A 23,646-nucleotide genomic window follows, 5' to 3' on the forward strand; every position below is an offset into this window, starting at 1 on the left:
GACAAAGCTGAATGTGGGGTCAAGACTTTGATTTTCACAGAGTAACGGGGCCACCATTCACAGTGAAAGTGGAGACCACGTGGGTGTTATGCTCCGAGCCCGTATCTCCGAACCAACCGAGAGAGCAAGTCCACCACAGTATTGCAAACCCAAGAAGGGAGTATGTTTATTCCTAGCACGCTAGGGCCCAAGTCTCATCCCACACAAGGGAATCTGACAAGAGCCCCGAACAAAGCGGTATGGCGGCTTATATACAGGCAGTTCTTTGTCTCAGTTACAGGAGTAGCTGGCATTACATGATTGGCCAGGCAGGATGAGTGCATATCCTGTCTCTTTCTGGTAAACATGACTCAGGTCCTAGAGACCGTCGTTTGGTCCCTAACAGTGGAGACCCTGGACTTCCACCCCTGCAACGTGGAAGTTAGACATCCCTCCCCCTGGGGCGATATGAGAGGAGGCCAGTGAAGATTTAGGAGTTTCCCCACCAACCATAGTAATGAGGACTCCTTTGCAAATCTATCATGTAAGTGGAAATCATAGTTAAAGTTGTAATGATTCAGTCCTGCCCCTCCTGGTCAGGATGGCATCAACGGAAGCATATGGAACGGAACTTTCATCAATGGAACTTTCACTATGCCCCAGAAGTACCAAAGAGGGCTCCTCCTTATGTCAACACAGTCTAAATGGGGAACCTGGAATTCCATCCCACCTGATTTTATTGAGGCAATGCCCACCCTTCTCCTGCAGGAGCAGTGTCAAAAAAGCAAAAAAAAAAAAAAAAAAAAAAAAACAGACGATCTCGTGTTTACTAACATAATATGTCCAAATCCTTGGCTTCATTTTTTTTATCGTTCTTTTTTATTTTTTAAATTGTGAAATATGATGACACATTTACAGGAGATTTGGAAAATACAGAACAAAGTTACATATAGTTTCACTATATATTACAATTGTTTTAAGTAGATAAATTAAGATTTCTTAGTTGGAGTTTCAATATCAAACTCTCAGAAGTTAACTGAATGAATGTACAGATAAGTAGAAGAATATAGTAGACCTGAAGAGCATTATGAACCAATTTGACATAATTAAGATTTATACAATTTTCACACAACAGTAGGACACAAATTCTATTCAACTTCCCATAGACTTTAAACTGGGAGACACTGGAATATATCCAGAGACTTAAGACCAGGTGCAGCAGACATTTAATTTCCAAATACATGGGATTTTTTAAAAGTATCTTTGATGTTAATCTCTCATTTAAATGCTTTCTTCTCTGCAATCACCCTCTGTGTTTTTTCAGTCTTCTAACTTTATTGAGGTTTTCAATGGTTAAGTCAAAGATCTGGCTTCATTTTTAAATGAGGTAATACCAAGAACCAGAAAAATTTCAACTTCAATGGAAAAGATCACTCAATAGATGGCAAAGAAGATAGAGATGTTAGAATTATCTAAGAAGGACTTTGAGTGAGTCATGATAAAAACGTCTCAAAGAGTAAAGATGTACATGCTTGAACCAAATTGAAGAGAAAACAAAAGTTACTGGCAAATAAATGAAAGATATAAAAAAGAACCAAAAGGAAAATCTAGAAATGAAAAATATAGTAGCCCCAAATAAAAATGCAGTGGATGATCTAGACAGTCAAATGGCGCAGAGAAGAGAGATACTCTAAAAAAAACTTCAGATAATTCAAATGGAATGAAATTTTTAAAAATCCAAGTCACCCTTAGAAAGGCAGGATAAAGAAAAGAGAAATGAAAAACAGAGAGAACAAACAGAAAATGAAAATTGAAATGGCAGGGTTAAGATCAGTAAGAATGTTAAGTATAAACAGCATGAAAAACAGTAGAAGTGTTAGCCGCTCAGTCACTCTAACTCTTGCAGCCCCATGGACTAGCCCGCCAGGCTCCTCTGTCCATGGAATTCTCCAGGCAAGGATACTGGGGTGGGTTGCCATTCCCTTCTCTAGTGGATCTTCCCGATCCAGGGATCAAACCTGGGTCTCCTAAGTTGCAGGCAGATTCTTTACCATGTGAGCCACCAGGGAAGCTCCGTACACTGTTGAGTGTAGACTTTGCCTTAATGTGTATGTACCTAACAACAGAGTATTAAACCATGTGGGGCAAAAACTGAGAGAACTTAGAAGAGGATAAGAAGGATACACTGTTAAATTGGGAGACTTCAACACCTCTCTATCAGAGTGGACAGATCCATCTGGCAGAAAATCAGAGAGGACACAGCCAGGCTCAACAAGGTCATCAGTCAACCGGATACACAGTTGAAACCTGGAACAACATGGGTTGGAACTGCATGGGTCCACTGATACGTGGAATTTTTCAATAAATATGCAGTTGTCCCTCCTAAGCCATCAGGTCCACATCCATGGATTCAATCCAGATGGGTTTACTGTTAAGTTCTACCAAATATTTAAAGAAGAAATTATGCCAGTTCTCTCTCTACAATATCCCAGAGGGAAAGAAGCAGATGTCATACTTTCTAACTCATTCTATGAGGCCAGTGTTATCCTAATATCAAAACCAGACATTTATAGGGAAAGAAAACCACTGGGGTCCAGCCCCAGTGGATCCAGGGAATTCGAAGCGGGGACAGAGTCGGCGTCCTAGGAAAGAACTTATTTGATTACATATATAAAGAGAGATTAGAAAAGGACAGTGTAGTAGGAAATATTAGTGGAGACAAGAGGCTGAATAACTTGGTTTACGTGGAAAACCAATAAAACTCCGAGACAAGGAGTTTGCACCACCTACGTAGGCCACAGGCGTCTTCCCGTTCTCCTGAAGGAGAGGAGACACAAAGGCCTCCCTGGTCAGATCTTAGAAGCCCCGGCAAAATTAGTAGGCTTGGCAAGCTTCCACGCTCCAGATGGGAATTCAGCCAGAAGGTGAGAGAAAGAACAACATGAGGAGACCAGTCATTCCAGGAACTGATCTGTTTCTTTATTTTTCAGGTCCACTTTTATACTTTTAGTTATACATAGAGATAAATGTAAGAAACAGAGTCCCGCAGGGTCAGCTGCTCCGACCTTTATCTAAAGACAGTGTTCTCAGCAGATCTTTGTTCTTACAAGGGTCTTACATTTGTTTTACGATACCTTCTGGTCTGGAGACCGATTAACATTTTATGGCCCCACCTTTCTTTCTATTGATAAAGGTTAATTGATCAGAAAACTTGTTTCCCCTTAAGATCTATTTTAGTCTTAAGATAGTGATCAAGTTACATTTTTACATAGCAAGGACACAATGATTTATAACAAAGAAAGAGGAGTACAGTGATCTATAACAAAAGAGAAAATTCATTAACTCAAAAGTCTAGTATTGCTAACATCAAAACTACTATATTTCTTTTTCTACATTCCAATTACATCGATTAACATACTCCCAGGTGCCTAAGGATATGGAGGCCTGGCAGCAATCATTAACTCAGCAATGAAACCCTTCATCAACATGATTTTTATCTTTAGAGAAACCCTATGCTAACTAAGACTTTCAAAATACTCCAAACTCTCTGTGCTGTTTATGGTTGAGAGGTTGTAAACAATCATGTAAGAAGTAGCAAGAGTGTGGATAATCCTGTCACACAAGCTAGTCTGCCAGCAGAGAGGTTTTTGGACTGAAACGCCCTTGTCACGCCTAGGAGGTTTAATAACTGGAGTCCTAAGTTAACTCCTTTTCAGTGAGAGGTGGTGGGGAATAGCCCCCCTTATAATGTCAGAAGAGTGGGCGAAAAGCACAATGGAGTAAGGCAGGCAGACTCTGGTTTTGGGGCAGATGCAGAAGCAGATCCAGCAAGGCTCCCTTAAGGCCCGACTCGCCTTTGCCTGTCAGGCCCCTTAACCTCATGACCTTTGCCACGGGCGGGACTCCTTGTGCTGGCTCCGGCAGAAAACTACACTCATTATCTCTCATAAATCATCAATAAAATATTAGCTAACTGAATCCAGCAATGCATGATTATACATGATGACCAGGTAGACTTTATCCCAGGTATTCAAGACACCTTCACCATACAGAAATCAGTTACTATGACCCATCACCCACCACATCAACAAGGCTAAGAAAGAAAAACCACATGATCATATCAGTAGACGTAGAACAAATATTTGACAAAATCCAACACCAGTTCATGATAAAAACTCTCAGTGAACTAGGAACGAGGGGGAAATTCTTCAAGTTGATAATGTATATTTAGGAAACCCTATAAGCACACACAGACAGCTGATATCATTCTTAATGACGAGAAACTGGAAAGTTTCCCACTAACTTCGGCAATAAGACAAGGATGTCTCCTCTCACCACTCATTTCAACTGCCCTGAAAATCCTAATTATGCTATTAGATAAGAAAAGGAAACAAAAGGTAAACATGGAGAAGGAAGAAATAAAGCTGTCTTTGTAGATGATATGATTGTCTATGAAGAAAATCTGAAAGAATCCATTAAAAAAAAAACTGTTGGAGTGATTATAACAAGGTTGCAGGATATAAGGTTAATATACAAAAAAAATTTTTTTTATTCTAGCAATAAACAAGTGGAACTTGAAATTAAAACCTTATCATTTACATTAGAGCCCTCCAAAATAAATATTTAGGTTTAAATCTAACAAAATATATATCAGATTTATATGAAGAAAACTATAAATCTGATGAACAAAAGAAAAGAATTAAATAAATGGAGAGATGCTCCATGTCTAGAGTAGTAAGATAACATTATCAGGCTGTCAGTTCTTTTTGACTTGATCTAGACATTCAGGTGCCCCACTCCAGTACTCTTGCCTGGAAAGCCCCATGGACAGAGGAGCCTGGTGGGCTGCAGTCCATGGGGTCGCGAAGAGTCGGACACGACTGAGCGACTTCACTTTCACTTTTCACTTTCATGCATTGGAGAAGGAAATGGCAACCCACTCCAGTGTTCTTGCCTGGAGAATCCCAGGGACGGGGGAGCCTGGTGGGCTGCCGTCTATGGGGTCGCACAGAGTCGGACACGACTGAAGCGACTTAGCAGCAGCAGCAGCAGACATTCAGTACAACTCCAATCAAAATTCCAGCAGGTTATTTTGTAGATATAGACAATTGATACTAAAGTTTATACGGAGAAGCAAAAGACCTAGAATAATACAACACTGAAGAAGGAAATCACCGTGGGAGGACTGACACTACCCGGCTTCAAGACTTACCGTGAAGCTACAGTAATCAAGATAGCGTGGTACTGGCAAAGGCGTAGACATACACAGATCAACGACAAAACAGAGAGCCTAGAAATAGACCCACAGAAGTATAACCACCTGACAGCCGGCAAAGGAGCAGAGCAGAGAAAATGCTCCTGAAACAAGTGGACATCTACATGCAGGAAAAAAGGAATCTAGGATCAGACTTTACACTCTTCACAAAAATTAACTAAAAATGGGTCACAGACCTAAAAGTAAAATGTAAAACTATAAAATCTTTAAAAGATATTACAGGGAGAACCTTGGGTATGGTGATGACTTTTTAGATGTCCTTGAGTATAGTGGTGACTTTTTAGACACAACACCAAAGAAACAATCCATGAAAGAAATAATTGATAAGCTGGACTTCATTAAAATTAAAAGCATCTGCTCTGGAAAAGACAATGGCAAGAGAATGAAAAGACAAGCTACAGCTTGGAATAAAATATTTGCACAAGACAACTGATAAAAACACTGATTGATCTGAAGTAGATTATGAACTGTTAAAACTCAACAATAAGAAAACAAACACATTAAAAAAAATGGTCCAAAGACCTTGATAGACACCTCACATAACAGAGCTCATATCTCCTCCACCTCTGCAACCCCAGGCTCCTTAGTCTCCAGGTTCCTTCCCTATCTTGCATTTCTCTGGACACCTGTCATCTCCCAACATACTACAAAATTGGTTCCCTTTATGCCACTTTTTCTGCCTCCCCTCACTGGAATGGCAACCCCATGAGGGCAGGGATTTCCAACTCTTTTGTTCACTGTTGTTTCCCAGAACTTAGAACAGTCAATACACAGTGTTTGTTGAGTCCATTTTAATCAACATTGTCACATAAATAGTAGCCAATCTTGGCCAGTACATGTGGTAATATTAACTCTCATGTACTAGGATGATGGGGATCATGACATTAATAATGAGCTTTATTTATGAAGTTCTTATTCTTGACCAGAAACTGTACCAAATGCTTGATGTGGTCACAAACACACACACACACACACACGCATGCACTCAGAGAGCAGAGAGCATTCCACTAGGGAGAAGCTAGGATGAACTGACATGCCTTGGGGATGACTTCTTTAGGGTCTTGTAAGTTAGTATAGCATATTAAGAATGACTGACATTTATTGAATACCAAAGACATGGCAACCGTTATGCTAAGCATTTGTACTATTCTCTCTTTCTATTTTAACCACAGCATGAGATTGATATTAAGCTTATCTTCCTTTCACAGACAAGTGAGGTGAATCTGGGGGAGACCAGAGACAGGAAGTCATGGCTCCAGACAGTGAGCACAGACTTGCTGACCGAAAGCCCAGCTTGTAACGCCCACAGACCCTGTGCCAAGAGCCAGTCCCTGTGCTGAGCACTCCAAACAGCATTTACCTAGGTCCCAAAAGAGGGGTCAGGAAACTGACAGTTTAGCTGGTGGCAGCCCCATCCAACTCTGAGCTGTCAACTCAAAACAGACATCACCTTTTCTGTGCAGACTCCCCGTCACTGTAGTTAATACTGAGGTCCCCTCCACACACACTCTTTCTCCTTCTATTTCTCTCCGAGTATGTGACTACTTTATTTTTTGCCTCCCACTGCAATGAAAGCCCCATGAGGGCAAAAATTTAGGGCTGGCTCTAGAGCACTCAGAACAGTGCCCAACATACAGCAAACACTCAATAAATTTTTTTTCATCAAATCTACTTAATACTGTTTTCTCAAAAAAGGTCTGAAGCCTGAGGCAGAAGCGATGCTAGTTAAAGATGAAATTGAGGCCAAGGTGGTCTTCTTGCTCCTTTCTGGCTTAAATATCCAATACAAAAGAAGACAGAGGAAACTAAGCGTTATCTGGGGTCCAGACTTGGAATTGGACACAGAGTGTGGATAATACAGGTATAATTCTGAAGAGGAGCTTGGGCCCTGGGTCGGAATCTTGGGGATGAATGTCTAAAGTGTCCTAGTAGTTCTCACTGAGGTGGTTCTGTGCTCATCCAGATACCCCAGGACATTTGGCAATGGTTGGAGATGTTTTTGATGGTCACACCAAGAGGTACCTCTGACATCTAGTGGGTACAGACCAGAGATGCTGCTAAATGTCCTACAATGCACAGGTCCGTCCTCCCACCGCAGTCATCTGGCCCCAGTGTCTACGTGCCAAGGCTGAGAAACCCTGGTCCATGGTGCCAGGAGGTGCCCTTTCATTAGAGGGGGTTTCTACTTGTGCGTGTAGCTGACAGCGTCACAGATATGACCGACACCCTCTGTCCAGGTTGCATGCAGCGTGTCCTCTGGGAAGGGAGGCCAAGGTACACTGATGTAAATGACCAGCAGTCCTGTTTAATAGGGGCCTCCCACATGGCGCAGTGGCGAAGAACGCACCTGCCGATGCAGGAGATGCGGATTCTATCGCTGGGTTGGATCCCTGGGGTGGGAAGATCCCCTGGAGGAGGGCATGGCAACCCACTCCAGTATTCTTGCCTGGAGAATCCCATGGACAGAGGAGCCTGGCGGGCTGTAGTCCATGGGGTAACAGAGAGACAGACATGACCGAGCAACTGAGCACAGAACGTATTTCCAAATAACTAGGTGCTTCACATTTGTGACCAGAAAAGGAAAAAAAGAGAGAAAGACTGAATTGTATTTTCTATTAAACTTTGCAGAGCATGCTTTTTTTCCCCTACATAACTAACACAGAGCAGAAGTATTTAAAACTATCTTGTAAATTTATGACAATGTCCAGAATCATTGTATGCAAACAAAAGAATTGGCAAATAAGATACGCTACACTAGCATACTGGAACTCCAAGTAGAATTGAGGGGGGGGCGGTGAGACATTCCAATGAGATTAGTTTCCTCTGACATGTTGATCTGTCTCCTCAATTGTTTAAGCGTTTATATTGACCCTAGACTGAAACCTTAATTCAGTTGTTCACTGCTTCAAGCTGTCCAGTACAAGGGCATGCATTTTTATGGTTTAGTTTGCCCTGCAGAGTAAAGCATGGGGCTGTTTTGTGGGGACCTGCAGCTTTCTAAGGAGAAAGCAATGGCATCCCACTCCAGTACTCTTGCCTGGAAAATCCCATGGATGGAGGAGCCTGGTAGGCTGCAGTTCATGGGGTCACAAAGAGTCAGGCATGACTGAGCGACTTCACTTTCACTTTTCACTTTCATGCACTGGAGAAGGAAATGGCAACCCACTCCAGTGTTCTTGCCTGGAGAATCCCAGGAACAGCGGAGCCTGATGGGCTGCCGTCTATGGGGTCGCACAGAGTCGGACATGACTGAAGCAACTTAGCAGCAGCAGCTTTCTAAAAGGCTGTGCTCTTTGAGTTGCTCTCTCAAGGCCCAGGGTTGGCTAACGGCAAAGCTCTCCACTTCCTCGCTGCCGGGCTCCCCGGACACCCGGTGTGAGGTTTCACGTTCCGTCCTTCTGCTGCCCTGCCCCATGAGGAGGATCACTGCCTTCTGACCTCTCTCTCGGGAGAAGAGGAGGAGAAGCCTGGGGCAGGGCTTGGCTCCCAGGAGGATCCGGTGTCAGAATGTGCAGGAAAATGATGGAGAAAAAGCACTGCCAGGGAGAGAGAGCTGGGCCTGGGCTCAGCCCCAAGGGATGGCCCGTGCACAGAAAGGAGGACACAGAGCAGAAGGGCTGGGGTCTCAGGCCAAGCCAGCAGCACCTACAGGTCTAGACTTCCAAGGAGCTGGCTTCACGGGCCTCACCTTGGTGGCGAGGGAGCTGCCAGAGCTCAGCAGAACCTCTGCACCACCAGGGTATTGCCAACCCCTCTTGCCTGTTCTCATCCTCATTCACTCCATGCCTGCACTGAGGTCAGCATTGTCCTTCCCAAGACTGCTGCCTGTGCAGACCCCTCTGACAGCACACCAGCCAGCCATCGCCTCGCCTCTCCCTGCTTCTCTCTCTTTCTCCTTCCTGGACTGCCTTTGCTTCTTTCCTTCTAAAGATAACTGATATTTTACCACCTTCTTTACTATGACCTCTCTTAAAGATCATATTGTATCAAAAACCATCTCTGCAATTCTTGGTATCTGTTATGCTAATTAAAGTCTTTTAAATCAGTCCTGCACATCAAGCTACTGGCTGAATTCTTTCAAATTGGTATTCCACTCTCAACCCAAATTTAATGTGTCTAAATCCAAACTAAATTCCCAGTCTTCATTCCAAAACAGGCCCTCTCCTCCTGATTCTCATATTTCCATCTTCCTACCACATGTTCTTAGTTGAAATACTTCACGGTACAGTACTGGTTGGCAAGCAATTTGGCACCTTGGCAAAATAATAAAAATGCAATTTTATTCCTACCTTTTGATTCACATTTATGCAAATATAATCCAAAGAACTAACACAAATTATGACAAATGTTATACACATAAAAGTATTTTTAATGTGGAGGTGGCAGCTAACATTTAAAATCTGAGAAACTATTAGGCACAAACATGGAGAAATATTAGCTAACTTAAAAATTAAAAAGTGAGATATACGTTTTTATTTAGAAGGATCAAAACAAAGTACAATATGCATGTAAAAAGGACTGGAAAGAAATACACTAAAATAATATTTATTGTCTGGAGGAAAGTGACCATTTTACCTTGACTGTATGTTATTTAGTAGCTATATCTACTACTGTGGGCAAGAATCCCTTAGAAGAAATGGAGTAGCCATCATAGTCAACAAAAGAGTCCTAAATGCAGTACTTGGAGGCAATCTGAAAAATGACAGAATGATCTCTGTTCGTTTCCAAGGCAAACCATTCAGTATCACAGTAATCCAAGTCTATGCTCCAACCAGTAATGCTGAAGAAGCTGAAGTTGAATAGTTCTATGAAGACCTACAAGACTTTCTAGAACTGACACCCAAAAAAGATGTCCTTTTTATTATAGGGGACTGGAATGTAAAAGTAGCAAGTCAGCAAACACCTGGAGTAACAGGCAACGTTGGCCTTGGATTACAGAATGAAGCAGGGCAAAGGCTAATAGAGTTTTGCCAAGAGAACACACTGGTCATAGCAAACACCCTCTTCCAGCAACACAAGAGAAGACTCTACACATGGACATCACCAGATGGTTGACAGCGAGATCAGATTGATTATATTCTTTGCAGCCAAAGATGGAGAAGCTCTATACAGTCAGCAAAAACAAGACTGGGAGCTGACTGTGGCTAGGATCATGAACTCCTTATTGCCAAATTCAGACTTAAATTGAAGAAGGTGGAGAAAACCACTAGACCATTCAGGTATGACCTAAATCAAATTCCTTATGATTATACAGTGGAAGTGACAAATAGGTTCAAGGAATCAGATCTGATAGACTGAGTGCCTGAAGAACTACGGATAGAGGCTTGTGACATTATACGGGAGGCAGTGATCAAGACCATCCCCGAGGAAAACCAATGCAAAAAGGCAAAATGGTTGTCTGAGGAGGCCTTACAAATAGCTATGAAAGGGAGAGAAGCAAAAGGCGAGGGAAAAAAGGAAAGATATACCCATCTGAATGGAGAGTTCCAAAGAAGAGCAAGGAGAGATAAGAAAGCCTTCCTCAGTGATCAGTGCAAAGAAATAGAGGAAAACAATAGAATGGGAAAGACTAGAGATCTCTTCAAGAAAATTAGAGATACCAAGGGAACACTTCATGCAAAGATGGGCACAATAAAGCACAGAAATGGTATGGACCTAACAGAAGCAGAAGATATTAAGAAGTGGTGGCAAGAATACACAGAGGAACTATACAAAAAAGATCTTCATAACCCAGATAATCAAGATGGTGTGATCACTCACCTAGAGCCAGACATCCTGGAATGCAAAGTCAAATGGGCCTTAGGAAGCATCACTATGAACAAAGCTAGTGGAGGTGATGGAATTCCAGCTAAGCTATATCAAATCCTAAAAGATGATACTGTGAAAGTGCTGCACTCAATATACCAGCAAATTTGGAAAACTCAGCAGTGGCCACAGGACTAGAAAAGGTCAGTTTTCATTCTAAAAATCCCAAAGAAAGGCAATGCCAAAGAATGCTCAAACTACCACACGATTGCACTCATCTCACATGCTAGCAAAGTAATTCTCAAAATTCTCCAAGCTAGGCTTCAACAGTACGTGAACCATGAACTGCCAGATATTCAAGCTGGATTTAGAAAAGGCACAGGAGCCAGACACCAATTGCCAACATCCACTGAATCATTGAAAAAGCAAGAGAGTTCCAGAAAAACATCTACTTCTGCTTTATTGACTACGTCAAAGCCTTTGACTGTATGGATCACAACAAACTGTGAAAAATTCTTAAACAGATAGGAATACCAGACCACCTGACCTGCCTCCTGAGAAACCTGTATGCAGGTCAAGAAGCAACAGACAGAACCAGACGTGGAACAACAGACTGGTTCCAAATCAGGAAAGGAGTACATCAAGGCTGTATATTGTCACCCTGCTTATTTAACTTACAGGCAGAGTACATCATGAGAAATGCTGGACTGGATGAAGCACAAGCTGGAATCAAGATTGCCAGGAGAAATGTCAATAACCTCAGGTATGCAAATGACACCACTCTTACGGCAGAAAGTGAAGAGGAACTGAAGAGCCTCTTAGTGAAAGTGAAAGAGGAGAGTGAAAAAGTTGGCTTAAAACTTAACATTCAGAAAACAAAGATCATGGCATCTGGTCCCATCACTTCATACAAATAGATGAGGAAATAGTGGAAACGGTGACGGATTTTATTTTCTTGGGCTCCAATCTCACTGCAGATGGTGACTGCAGCCATGAAATTAAAAGACACTTGCTCCTTGGAAGAAAAGTTATGACCAATCTAAACAGCATATTAAAAAGCAGAGACATTACTTTGCCAACAAAGGTCAGTCTAGTCAAAGCTATGGTTTTCCCAGTAGTCATGTATGGATGTGAGAGTTGGACTATAAAGAAAGCTGAGCACAGAAGAATTGATGCCTTTGAACTGTGGTGTTGTAGAAGACTCTTGAGAGTCCCTTGGACTGCAAGGAGATCCAACCAGTCCATCCTAAAGGCAATTAGCCCTGAATATTCATTGGAAGGACAGATGCTGAAGCTGAAACTCCAAAACTTTAGCCACCTGATGGGAAGAATTGACTCACTGGAAAAGACCCTGATGCTGGGAAAGATTGAAGGTGGGAGAAGGGGATGACAGAGGATGAGATGGTTGGATGGTATCACCAACTCAATGGGCATGAGTTTGAGTAAACTCCGGAGTTGGTGATGGACAGGCAGGCCTGGGGTGCTGCAGTCCATGGGGTCACAAAGAGTCAAACACGACTGAGGGACTGAACTGAACTGATGTTATATAAACTGAATTACATCTTATTTAGAGAGCAGCCTAAATGCCCCTAGATTCTTTATCAGCCTAGATGCCCCTAGATTTCTTCTGTTTGGTTCTGAAATTTACATGTTAACTCTTTAACTTACATGTTAACTCTTTAATATCCTTTATGCCCAAGTTCCTCTTGCCCTTTGTTGCCCCATCCCTTGTCCTGCCCTGATAATATCCAGGGAGGACCAAGATGCTGGTCTGTGAGGAGGATCCTGTAGGTTGGTCCATCAACCCTCTGAACTCTTCTCCCCCTTCCCCTTCTCCTCTTCCTCTCCTCCCCTGCCACAGAGCCTGGAAAGCAAGCAACCCCAAGCCCCAGCCCAGCAAAGCCATGTGACATGGTTCTGACAAGGGAAGCATCGGCAGCAATCTACTGGAGAATTCCAGGGACACGCCTGTTCTCCTAAAGATGGGAGAAGATGACAGGGGCTGTCCATCTGCCAAGGATGTGGAAGAAAAGGCTTTGAAAGGCCAGGGTCCCTGATAGCATCACGACAGCAGCTGCTTCTGACCTTCTTACTGTGGGACAAAAGTAACCCTCATTCTCCAGTTGCTATTTGTTTTTGGCTACTTCCAGCTTCATGAGCTGCTGACTAACACCTTGCCTAGTTGCCTTCCTGCTTCTAGTCTTGTATCATTCACAGCACCCTACCTTTTTTCTATAAGACTGAAGAATGAGCAGACCAGAAAAGAGTAGTAAATAAATATTGGCAATAAAGGTAAAAGAGAGCTGACTCATGAAAACAATGGTGTAGACCTAAAAAATTTACCAGAAGTATGAAAAAACCATTTTCAGAGTAAACGAGGTCCACTGAGTAAAGGTTTAAAAATTCCTACACACGTCAGTAGTTATTCAAGGCATCAGTGTCAGCACACAGTCCAGTCTAGTTAGTGCAGACTCTCAAGAAATAACTAATTCTACAAAAATATTCAGTCAAGAGTGGAAACAGCGGTGAGTCAAACATAAAAGACCTTACAGTTGTGGAGCCTAGAGTTAAATCGGGAAGGGATATATGAACAAAATAATTCTGCAGTAAATATTTAAACTCTGCGCTATAAATTATCAAATGAAAGCCTGGGTTTTATAAAGGAGAGCCTGGTCTAGCCTCCGTGTTAGAGGGGGCAAGGGCAGCAAGGACGTCTTCCTTAGGAGCTGAAGTCTGAACTGGCTCGGTGGGTGATCCTGCTTCATCAAGGAAATGGGGAGGAGGGCGTGGGAGAAGGGAGGAGCACCTGGGGAGAAGGGTGGACACCCTTGGGGCCCTGCAGTGAGAGCGCAAATGCTGGTTCTGAGCAGCGCAAAGAAGGCCGTGTGGCCGGCCTGTGTCCGCACATTTGTTCCAACTCATCAGGGAAAAACAAATTATGTTCAATATATTCTACTTCATAAGGAAGCCCTTTCCACTTGGAAGTAATAAAGTTAAAATAGTTTATCGCTGAAAATACAAACTGCAATTTGGCACTGTCATGTCATACAAACGCTGAAGGATCTTCTAAGTATCCAGCACTATGCTAAGTGCTGGTGATACAAACATGACTAGGTCACAGTCTGTGCCTTCGGGGAACTGCAATAAACAATGAAAGAGCTGAGTATTCATGAACAGCTGCAGTTAGGTACAAGGAGCACCTTGGTGGGTGTGGTTACAGGCCAAGGGGACGCCATACAGAAATGACTGAGTCGCTCAAGGGTTGAGTTACCTTGAAAATTAATCTACGTTCAGTACACCATCACCCCATGTTAGCAAATTAATGGACTATGACTAAATTTAAGCATGAAACAAACCAGAAAATCTGAATTCTGACAGATATCGAGAGGTAATGAAATTGTTTAATGGACTTCGAAGTACACAGTCCTACTTCAGAAAACAATTCTGAGAATTAGATCAGCCCCTCTAAGCTTGGGCAACCATCCAAATAACAAGATTTGAACATAAATGGATTTTAGAATATGCATTTCAGATTAAAAGAAAAATAAAGGAAACAGTGAATTAGACCAGACTGTACATACATACAAGTCAGGATCAAACAGAAAGGTAAAAAAAGCCAACATAAGTTTACTTTGTTCTTTTATTGAGATCCAACTAAAAGACTTTACTTTAAAAGATTTAATAATAAGAACTTTTTTCATTCAGCCTTTTTTCATTCACTGTAGTTGATAAGATCATCAATAAACAAAACCCAGAGGCTTGGACCTTAGGTTAGTTCTGCCAGTGATCAACTGTGTGAAGACAGAAATCACACGGTCTCTCTGAGTCTCAGCCCCCTTATCGTGAAATAAAATAATTTCATCAGTAATGTCCAATAATTCTAAAATAGTCTTTCCAGAAAGCTATCCACCACTGTATCATTTTCAGTGATTTCAATATTAGCTAACTGTAGCTAGCTAATGGCAATTCTGCCAATAATTTGCCTGGCCACAATACATCAGATTTCACAAACAATACTTTGAATTTTCCCAAGATAAGCTGACAAAGGCACCGCTGTTGTTGTTTAGTTTCTAAGTCGTGTCCGACTCTTGGCAACCCCATGGGCTGTAGCCCAGCAGGCTCCTCTGTCCATGGGGTTTCCCAGGGAAGAATACAGGAGTGCCAATTCCTTCTCCAGGGGATCTTCTCAACTCAGGTATCAAACCTGTGACTCCTACATCGGTAGGTGGATTCTTTACCATCTGAGCCATCAGGAAATCCCAGCAAATGTATAATGCCTGATAATTATTAAGCTATGAAGTTGACAGATAGTTCTGGAGTCTAGTGAAATCTCGTGGCTTTATCAAGTAGGAAACACACACTTTCAACCAGATTGAATCTTTTTGATGAAGTCTGTATCTTTCTCTTGGATAAAAGAAACAATAAAATAATCACCCAAATATAATGTCAGGTATCACCTGCATATACTATTTCTGTTATAGGACGTACCTCTTCTCACCTCAGTCATTTTTCCTTAGTGTTTTTGCTTAAAGTAAGAAGTTGCAATATGTATGCCAAAGAGGAGTGTGACAACTTAAAAAAAATGGAACACGGTTTGTCACTTGATCCAAAAAGTGACACAGTAATTATACGTAACGCAGCATAATTCTAAACATAATTGCAGCGCAATTTCGCTGACATGCACTCACCCCTTCCCCATCATTATTATGCACAGATAGCATTACCCTGCTTTGCAAGTTCGCCACCATCTCCTTAGGGCTTCCCAGGTGGCGCTAATGGCAAAGAATCCACCTGTCAATGCAGAAGACTAAGAGACTTGGGTTTGATCCCTGGGTTGGGGAGATCCCCTGGAGGAGAAAATGGCAACCCACTGCAGTATTCTTGCCTGGAAAATCCTATGGAGAGAGGAGCCTGGCAGGCTACAGTCCATGGGCTCGCAAAGAGTCCGACACAACTGAAGCAACTTAGCACACACACACTATCTCTTTGAGGTGCAAATTTTTCAAATATGCAGATTCACTTTTAAGTATATGGAGCCTACCGCACCTATCTTATCACAGGACCCCAACACACGAGTATCAGCAACAGCAATATGCAAATATTTATGCAAATAGCTAATGTCCTAGAAAGAATGACAAGCAAGGGATAGCGTTTCCGTAACTCTCTGTAATGTAACTTTTTATAACATAAAGCAGTGTATCTGCCTGTTCCCCAAGCCACGTCCTCTATCATCAGTGAGAAGGTCCACATCGTAAATGGTGTAGAGGAGGTTTGGCAAGTGTGACTGAGACGACTGTTTTTTAAAACAATGATGAAGCGATGGGGGAACTGTACTTATCTATTTTTGGTTGCAGCCAAGCAGATTTTTACGGGAAAGAGCATCTGCACCACACTCATTATCAAGACCAGCAGCCACAGGCCCTCTGAGCCCAGGCAAGTCTGGTGGACAAGCACAGCTTCACCCCTTTTCCTACCTGGATCCACACCTGCTCCATAACACGTCATGTTAATAATGTGATATAAGCAGCTGCTATCCCCTCTGACAAACTCAAAACAAAATTAAAATGTATGGAAATTCATATTGTACATAAAGACGAAAAAATGGATGACAGATGTAAAAATTCATTGAGTCCTGTGGTTGTTAATTTTATGTGTCTAGACGATGGCGCCCAGCTGCTTGATCAAACAGTAGCCTAAAAACAGCTATAAAGGCATTCTGATGTGTCAGTGTTTACAATCAGCAGACTATCAGTAAGGTAGATTATCCCACGGCATGAGGGGCTGGGCCTCGTGCAATCAGCTGAAGGATTTAAAGAACAGAAAAGGGCTTCCTGAAGAAGAAAGAACCCTCCTCTGGACTGCACCATAGAAATTCTACCCAAGTCTCTAGCACTCAGAGTCAAGGCCTCAACATCAGCTGTTATTTGAAACTCCAGCTGCAGCCTTGCCCCACAGATTTCAAACGTAACAGCCTTTCAAACAACAGCATGAGCCAATTCCTTAAAATCCCTCCCTCAGTCAATCAATCAGTTAACCTCAGTCTCCCTCTCTGTACACACACATACAATTCCTATTGATTCTCTGGAGAATCCTGACTAATACACATTTATCCAGAATATTAAATGTTACGTATTCTCTTTGAAAAACAGATTTTTTTTTTTTGGCCCTGTTAATGACACCACTAAATTCTGTACCAACCCTTAGTTTTAAGCTTAGGATAAGCACTCTCTTATGAAAAACTTCATGAAACCAGCTGAGAATAGAGTTGACATACTGAGCTTATATACTTTTAAAAATTAGATTTATGTGCTAAATATTGTATACTTTCTACAGAAACTAAGTTTATACAGTTTCTATAGAAAAAGTAGTATGAAAACACGAAAGAAGCTGGGCAATCATGATTCCTAGTTAACAGCACAGGGCTCTCCTTCTTCTGCGGAATATCACACACAATGAAGTTTCATCACTTGGTAGAAATACAGTAACCTAATAGCAGCATCGGAGAAGGCAATGGCACCTCACTCCAGTACTCTTGCCTGGAAAACCCCATGGACGGAGGAGCCTGGTAGGCTGCAGTCCATGGGGTCGCTGAGGGTCGGACCTGACTGAGCGACTTCACTTTCACTTTTCACTTTCATGCATTGGAGAAGGAAATGGCAACCCACTCCAGTGTTCTTGCCTGGAGAATCCCAGGGACGGGGGAGCCTGGTGGGCTGCCGTTTATGGGGTCGCACAGAGTTGGACACGACTGAAGCGACTTAGCAGCAATAGCAGCATTGGTGGTCAAGAACCTGCCTGCCAATGCAGGAGACATAAGAGACGTGGGTTCAATCCCTGGGTCAGGAAGATGCCCTGGAGCAGGGCATGGCAATCCACTCCAGTGCTCTTGCCTGGAGAATCCCCATGGACAGAAGAGCCTGGTGGGCCACAGTCTACAGGGTCACAAAGTCGGACATGACTGAAATGACTTAGCACGCAATCATGTTCTTATGTATGACAATGGCAAAAATGTTCTAAAATCAGGGTGTATATTACAGTGGTTTCCATTGTAGGACAAGTTTTACATCTTCCACAGCAGTTCTTCCTGATGCGTGTCTCAGTCGTGTCCGACTCTTAGCAACCCCATGGATTGTAGCCTGCAGGCAAGAATACTGAAGTGGATTGCCATGCCCTTCTCCAGGGGTTCTCCCCAACCCAGGGACTGAACCTGGGTCTCCCGCATTGCAGGCAGATTCTTTACCATTTGGACTACCCGGGAAACCCATCTTCCTGATGAATACCATTATTTTCATATCAGAAAACAAACACACTTGTAAAAAATTATCATGATAAGCAACAAGCAAATGGGCTTTGATTTTGGACCAAAGTTGTATTTTATTAAGATTATAAATGGTATTTTAAAAAATGACATTTTGGGAATTCCCTGGCAGTCCAAGGGAGAATACTTCACCTTTCAATGCAGGGGATGTGGGTTCAATCCCTGGTCAGGGAACTAAGATCCCACATGCCCCATGGCCAAACAAACATACAACAGAAGCACTACTGCAACAAATCCAATAAAGATTTTTTTTAAGTCCATATCAAAGATAAATAAATAAATAAAAATGACATCTTATTTACTATTTTATACATGACTGATATTAAAAAACACATTGAAATTATAAATTATTTTTTGATTGCCCACAAAGCTGCTATGGGGGGAGTGTTTCAGAAAGACCACCCTTCCGGAGGCACCCTGAGGACTGAGTACTTACTGACTGCAGAGTCGTAGGAGGTGGAGTTGTGCTCGCCTCTCAGGAAGGGGTATGGCGACAGGTAAGCGTGGGTGCAGTTCTTCCACAGGGGCTGATTGGCTGGGAAGGAAAGCAAGACAGACGTATTTGTTACTGAGAGGCTGCCTGAAGATTTGTTCCCAGTAGAAGAGAAATACAGGCTGTGGGGGGTATACAAGCAAAATAAAACTACAGATCAACAAACTCAGAGAATTATTGAATAGGGAGGAACTTCCTTAAAAGTCTCACATGGAATAGCACAGGAGACCTGGAAAGTGGATTCATCTAAAACATCTAGCTCATGACCTAATCCAGTGGAGAGAATGCCCTTAATATCACCTACAGTTGAAATCACCAGATTTCATTCATTTTCACAACAGTATTCTCCAGTTCCTAACATAATGCCCGACACAGACACACACACACACACACAATGTTGTTGTTTAAAAATCTAATAAATTTAGATCTAACTATGATTGGTTCTAACTAATGCAAATTTTCTTCTATATTCTACTTTCAGGGAAAAGATGTAGATGATAGACCATACAAGTTAATGATTAAAGTTTATTTTTAGTATTTGAAGAAACCACAAGAAAGAACTTTAATGTTGTTTGAAATCTTGATGATTTCATCATATACCCTTTAAGGAGTAAAATATTTTTTCCTTCTCTAAGTCTTGGCAAACTCTTCCTCTTGCAAAGTCTGACTTACTTCACTTTAGCAAAGCCTAGATAATTTTCATCGGCAGATCACATGCTTATTCTCCTCCCTCAAATGACAATCAGAAACTCTATGAAATATTTCTCTCAAAATGCCATTTCATCTTAACTTTGTTCCTTTAACATATGCCAATTTACTATTGGCCTATCTTCTGTGATCTCAAATTTTTACGATATACTCCATAATCTTGACTTAAGTGCCATACTTTGATTTATCACAGGAGTAGTTTTGAGAAGAAGACTAATAATTTCAACCCACAGTAAGTCAGAAGGTAATAAACAGTTCTTTCATTGTTGGATGCAATAAGATAAAGGCTAGCTATTTTCAGTGAATTGATTTTCAAAGATTAATAACAATATAGAAAATACAGTTGAAAGAATGCAACTCTATTTTTAAGGAGCTATTTTATTTCAAAAAAGAACTTTAAAGTTTCTGTGAGAGAATGGAAACATCAAAAGCAAAGCATTTCTTGATATTGCCCACAAACTTGGTTTAAGCCTTAATAGAGCAAGCTTTCATCTGTCACTGCTCATAACTGTTCCATTATAAAAAAAGATTTTTTTAAAATTTGAAGCTATTACTATAAAATAATACATCTCTAATTCCGAATTTTTAAATTTGTGACTTCAAGGATTCATAGCTCCCAAAATAAAAACATTTATTTGCAACATAGCAATAATTAGACATTCCAAAAACACACTATAGAGAATATTTGTTTGTTAAGGATGATGTATTTTAAATGTGAGCAAGGAAACAGTGGATTGTCCAATTCTGCCGTAAATATGGACTACATTTTTATGTTAGAAAATTAAATAGTTATTTCTATAGCCAATTCTGTTTACTGAAAAAGAATCAGGAACCTTTGAAAGGAACCTTTGAAAGATACCCCATTGAGATTCCACAGCTAAGAATCCAATCTTGTTTTGTAAGTGACGTGCACCAAAATAAGAAACTGTTCTTTTTTATTGACAAGCCAGGGGTCGGGGTGGGGGGGATATAAGGCTGAATTGTACTTACTGTACCAGAACTGCCAGATATTGGAATCATTCTCTTCCACAACCCCATTAAACCAACATCTCCAGAAGAATCCTTCATGGTGGAAAGTGACGTTTTCTACCTGTACAGAACACAAATGAAGTAACTGGTATCAACACAAGGAACACAATCTGAATAATTACATCTGGGAAATTTTTTAAGCAACGTATTGTTTCCCAAATAATGATGATCATTAGCTTTCTACATCTCTCTTCTGAGAAGAAATAGACATTCCACTCCTATTTTTGGATTCTCAGAAGATACATGAGGCTATCCTCATTACCACCAAGTACAACAATATTTTGAAGCAGAAACGCACATTTTGTTCACCTGAACACTTTGCTACTTCAGTCGCGAGAAGCCAGTAATCTGATCCAAAAGCCACCAGAAAGAGTAAAACCCCCAGAGCACCAAAGAGAGCCCCAAAGAAGATGGCAATATTTAGTCTCATTTTCAGTTCACTGGTTTCTGTTGAACTAAAATAAGAAAATAAATGAGAGCGGACACCCAGATCCTCAGTTAAAAAAAAAGAATAAAGACTTCTGAGCAGGCAGGATCTTCTTGAGAAGCGGCCCTTAGCTGGTGTTTCAGTGGAGTCCCACTCACACGGGCAGTGGATTCGTGTTGCCTCTGCGTTCCCCTGGAGGGCCTCCAGTCCGGCAGCTGAGAATGGCAGGCTATTTTAGGACACTGACTGAGGAGTTGCCTCTCTCCCCAGGGGATCAAAAAATAGCTGACCTTCCCCTGACGGTGGAGGGGGTAGTATCAGGAACTGGCCAGAATCATCCTTATTGCTGTGGGGCAATCCAGAGGAGTGGAAAGATGACAGAATGGTGTGAGGTCACGGCCACACTGGCCCAAAGTCTTAAGTGTCTGAACAGGCTCCCCTTGATCCCGAATGACCAAGACAACCCTGGAGACACTGAAGACCCGCTACAAGGGTAGATAAATCACAGGTGTAAAGAACCACAAAGACCTCTCTTGGATTTAACTGGAAGAAAGGTGTGAGTAGTTCAATCACCGGAGAAGGCAATGGCACCCCACTCCAGCACTCTTGCCTGGAAAAGCCCGTGGATGGAGGAGCCTGGTAGGCTGCAGTCCATGCGGTCGCTGAGAGTCGGATAGGACTGAGCGACTTCACTTTCACTTTTCACTTTCATGCATTGGAGAAGGAAATGGCCACCCACTCCAGTCACTGTTCTTGACTGGAGAATCCCAGGGACAGCGGAGCCTGGTGAGGTCCTCTGAGGATCGCAATTAGTTTTTTTTGGATATTTTTGGAATATAAAATAGTGGGTCAATTGATCTAACATAACACCAAGTACAGTTCAGGTTCATAACCTAGAAATTCATAAGTATATTTAAAAGATCAAGAATATGGTAACATAAACTCTTAAAGTAGAACAAAATACTTTTACGTAGCACATGCTATGACATAAATTGCAGTTCCCAGATGCTATACAAGGTATTCCAAATGATCATCCCCAAAGTAGACTCACGAAAAAAGTCTCAAAAGTATATTATTTTCTAGATTAAAATAAGAAAATACAGCCCACATTTTCTTTTGTTTCTTTCATTTTAAATATTCAACCTCCTTAAAACAGGGGGTCTTACTTGACACCCATAGAAGTCACCGAATAGCAATGTATCTACACATTCTTCATGTCTAGCATCTCTGGCTCATTTCTTTGTTTTCACTCCATGTCTAAATATGCCAGAGAGAATTTTTTAAGTATTTGTGCAATATTTGAAAACTTTCACTGTCTCTAGTGATTACTGTCTTTTGTATTCAGTTGTAACATGGGTTTCTGCATCTTCTGAAGAGGCATCTGACCTCTGCCAGCTTCCTTCACCACTTTTGTTTGACATGGGATGGATCCTTAGAAACGAAATTGTGTGTGTGTGTGTGTGTGTGTGTGTCTGCATGTGTGTGTGTCTGTGTGCACATTCAGTCACTCAGTTGTGTCTGACTCTTTGCAATCCCATGGACTATAGCCCACCAGGCTCCTTTGTCCATGGAATTTTTCAGGCATGAATATTGGAACAGGTAGCCATTTCCTCCTCTACTCATCTTCCTGGCCCAGGGATCGAACCTGCGTCTCCTGTGTCTCCTAGGTGGATTCTTTACCACTGAGCCCCTTGAGAAGCCCCCGACAGGCAGAATAATGGGTTCCCAAAGATGTCCACACCCTAATCCTAAACATAACCACATAATCTATGAATACATTACCTTACACAGCAATGACCTAGATTATACAGGTTGACCCAATCTACACACATGAACCCTTAAAAGAAAAGTAGAGAATCCTTCCTGACAGTGGTCAGAGAAAGAAATGTGACTCCAGAAAGAGTTAGAGACTTGCCAGTTTCAAGACGGAGGAGAGAGGCTACAAGCCAAGGAATGTGGGCAGCTTGTAGAGCATGGAAGAGGTAAAAACAAAAAACAAACAAAAAACCAGATTCTCCCCAAGAGCCTTCAAGAAGGAATGCTGCCTACCAACACCTTGACTTTGGGGATTTCTGACCTCTGCAACGGCAGAAGAGGAAAATCTTATTGTTTCAAGCCACTAACGTTGTATTGTCACATTTTTACGGCAGCAGTAGGAAACTATTAAAGATGCTGTTCTATAGTTAATGCAATGTAAGATCAAATTAAGGGGTTTTTCTTGGGGGATGGCTAGGAAGAACGCATCTTCAAGAAGTGCTTATTGGGAGCTTGTGACTGTCCAGGCATTTTATTAGATACACAGGCCTTGACCATGAGGAGTTCATGAGCTAGTGGGGAAAAAATGATTCATTGGAATGAGGTACATAGAGGTTGTAGTAATAAGCTTCTGGTCACCCCACACCCCCTCCCAAGGTAACAGTAGTTGTGGTCATGCAGTTTTGTTGTAGGTGACGATGTTGTTATTTGGAAAGGAAAAGGAATCTTTATAGGAAAAGTTTACTTTATTTTATTAATATTGTAATGGCTTATGATAAAAAACCTATGCATTAATACCAAATCTTTAGCATATGCATTCACAAACACACATATATATACAAACAACTAGATTTTTTAAAATAAGTATAAAAAGAGTGTAGGATTTTGTTATTGCTACAATTCATCTCAATTTTTGT

At 41.7% G+C, this 23,646-nt stretch overlaps 1 protein-coding gene across 1 annotated transcript in view; it reads right to left on the reverse strand.

Annotated features, from left to right (window-relative positions):
- The window catches only part of TMEM182 (transmembrane protein 182), a 50,277-nt gene extending 28,935 nt beyond the window's left edge, over nt 1-21,342 (reverse strand). Inside the window, exons 1-3 of the mRNA XM_069583733.1 lie at nt 20,846-21,342; nt 20,509-20,608; nt 18,754-18,852 (exon numbers count right to left, since the gene is read on the reverse strand). Of these exons, the coding sequence (XP_069439834.1) occupies nt 18,754-18,852; nt 20,509-20,608; nt 20,846-20,977 (331 nt within the window). The 5' untranslated portion in view covers nt 20,978-21,342. The remainder of the gene's footprint in view (nt 1-18,753; nt 18,853-20,508; nt 20,609-20,845) is intronic.
- Nucleotides 21,343-23,646: the final 2,304 nt, after the last annotated feature.

Source organism: Ovis canadensis, chromosome 3 (genome assembly GCF_042477335.2).
Source record: "Ovis canadensis isolate MfBH-ARS-UI-01 breed Bighorn chromosome 3, ARS-UI_OviCan_v2, whole genome shotgun sequence".
NCBI lineage: Eukaryota > Metazoa > Chordata > Mammalia > Artiodactyla > Bovidae > Ovis > Ovis canadensis.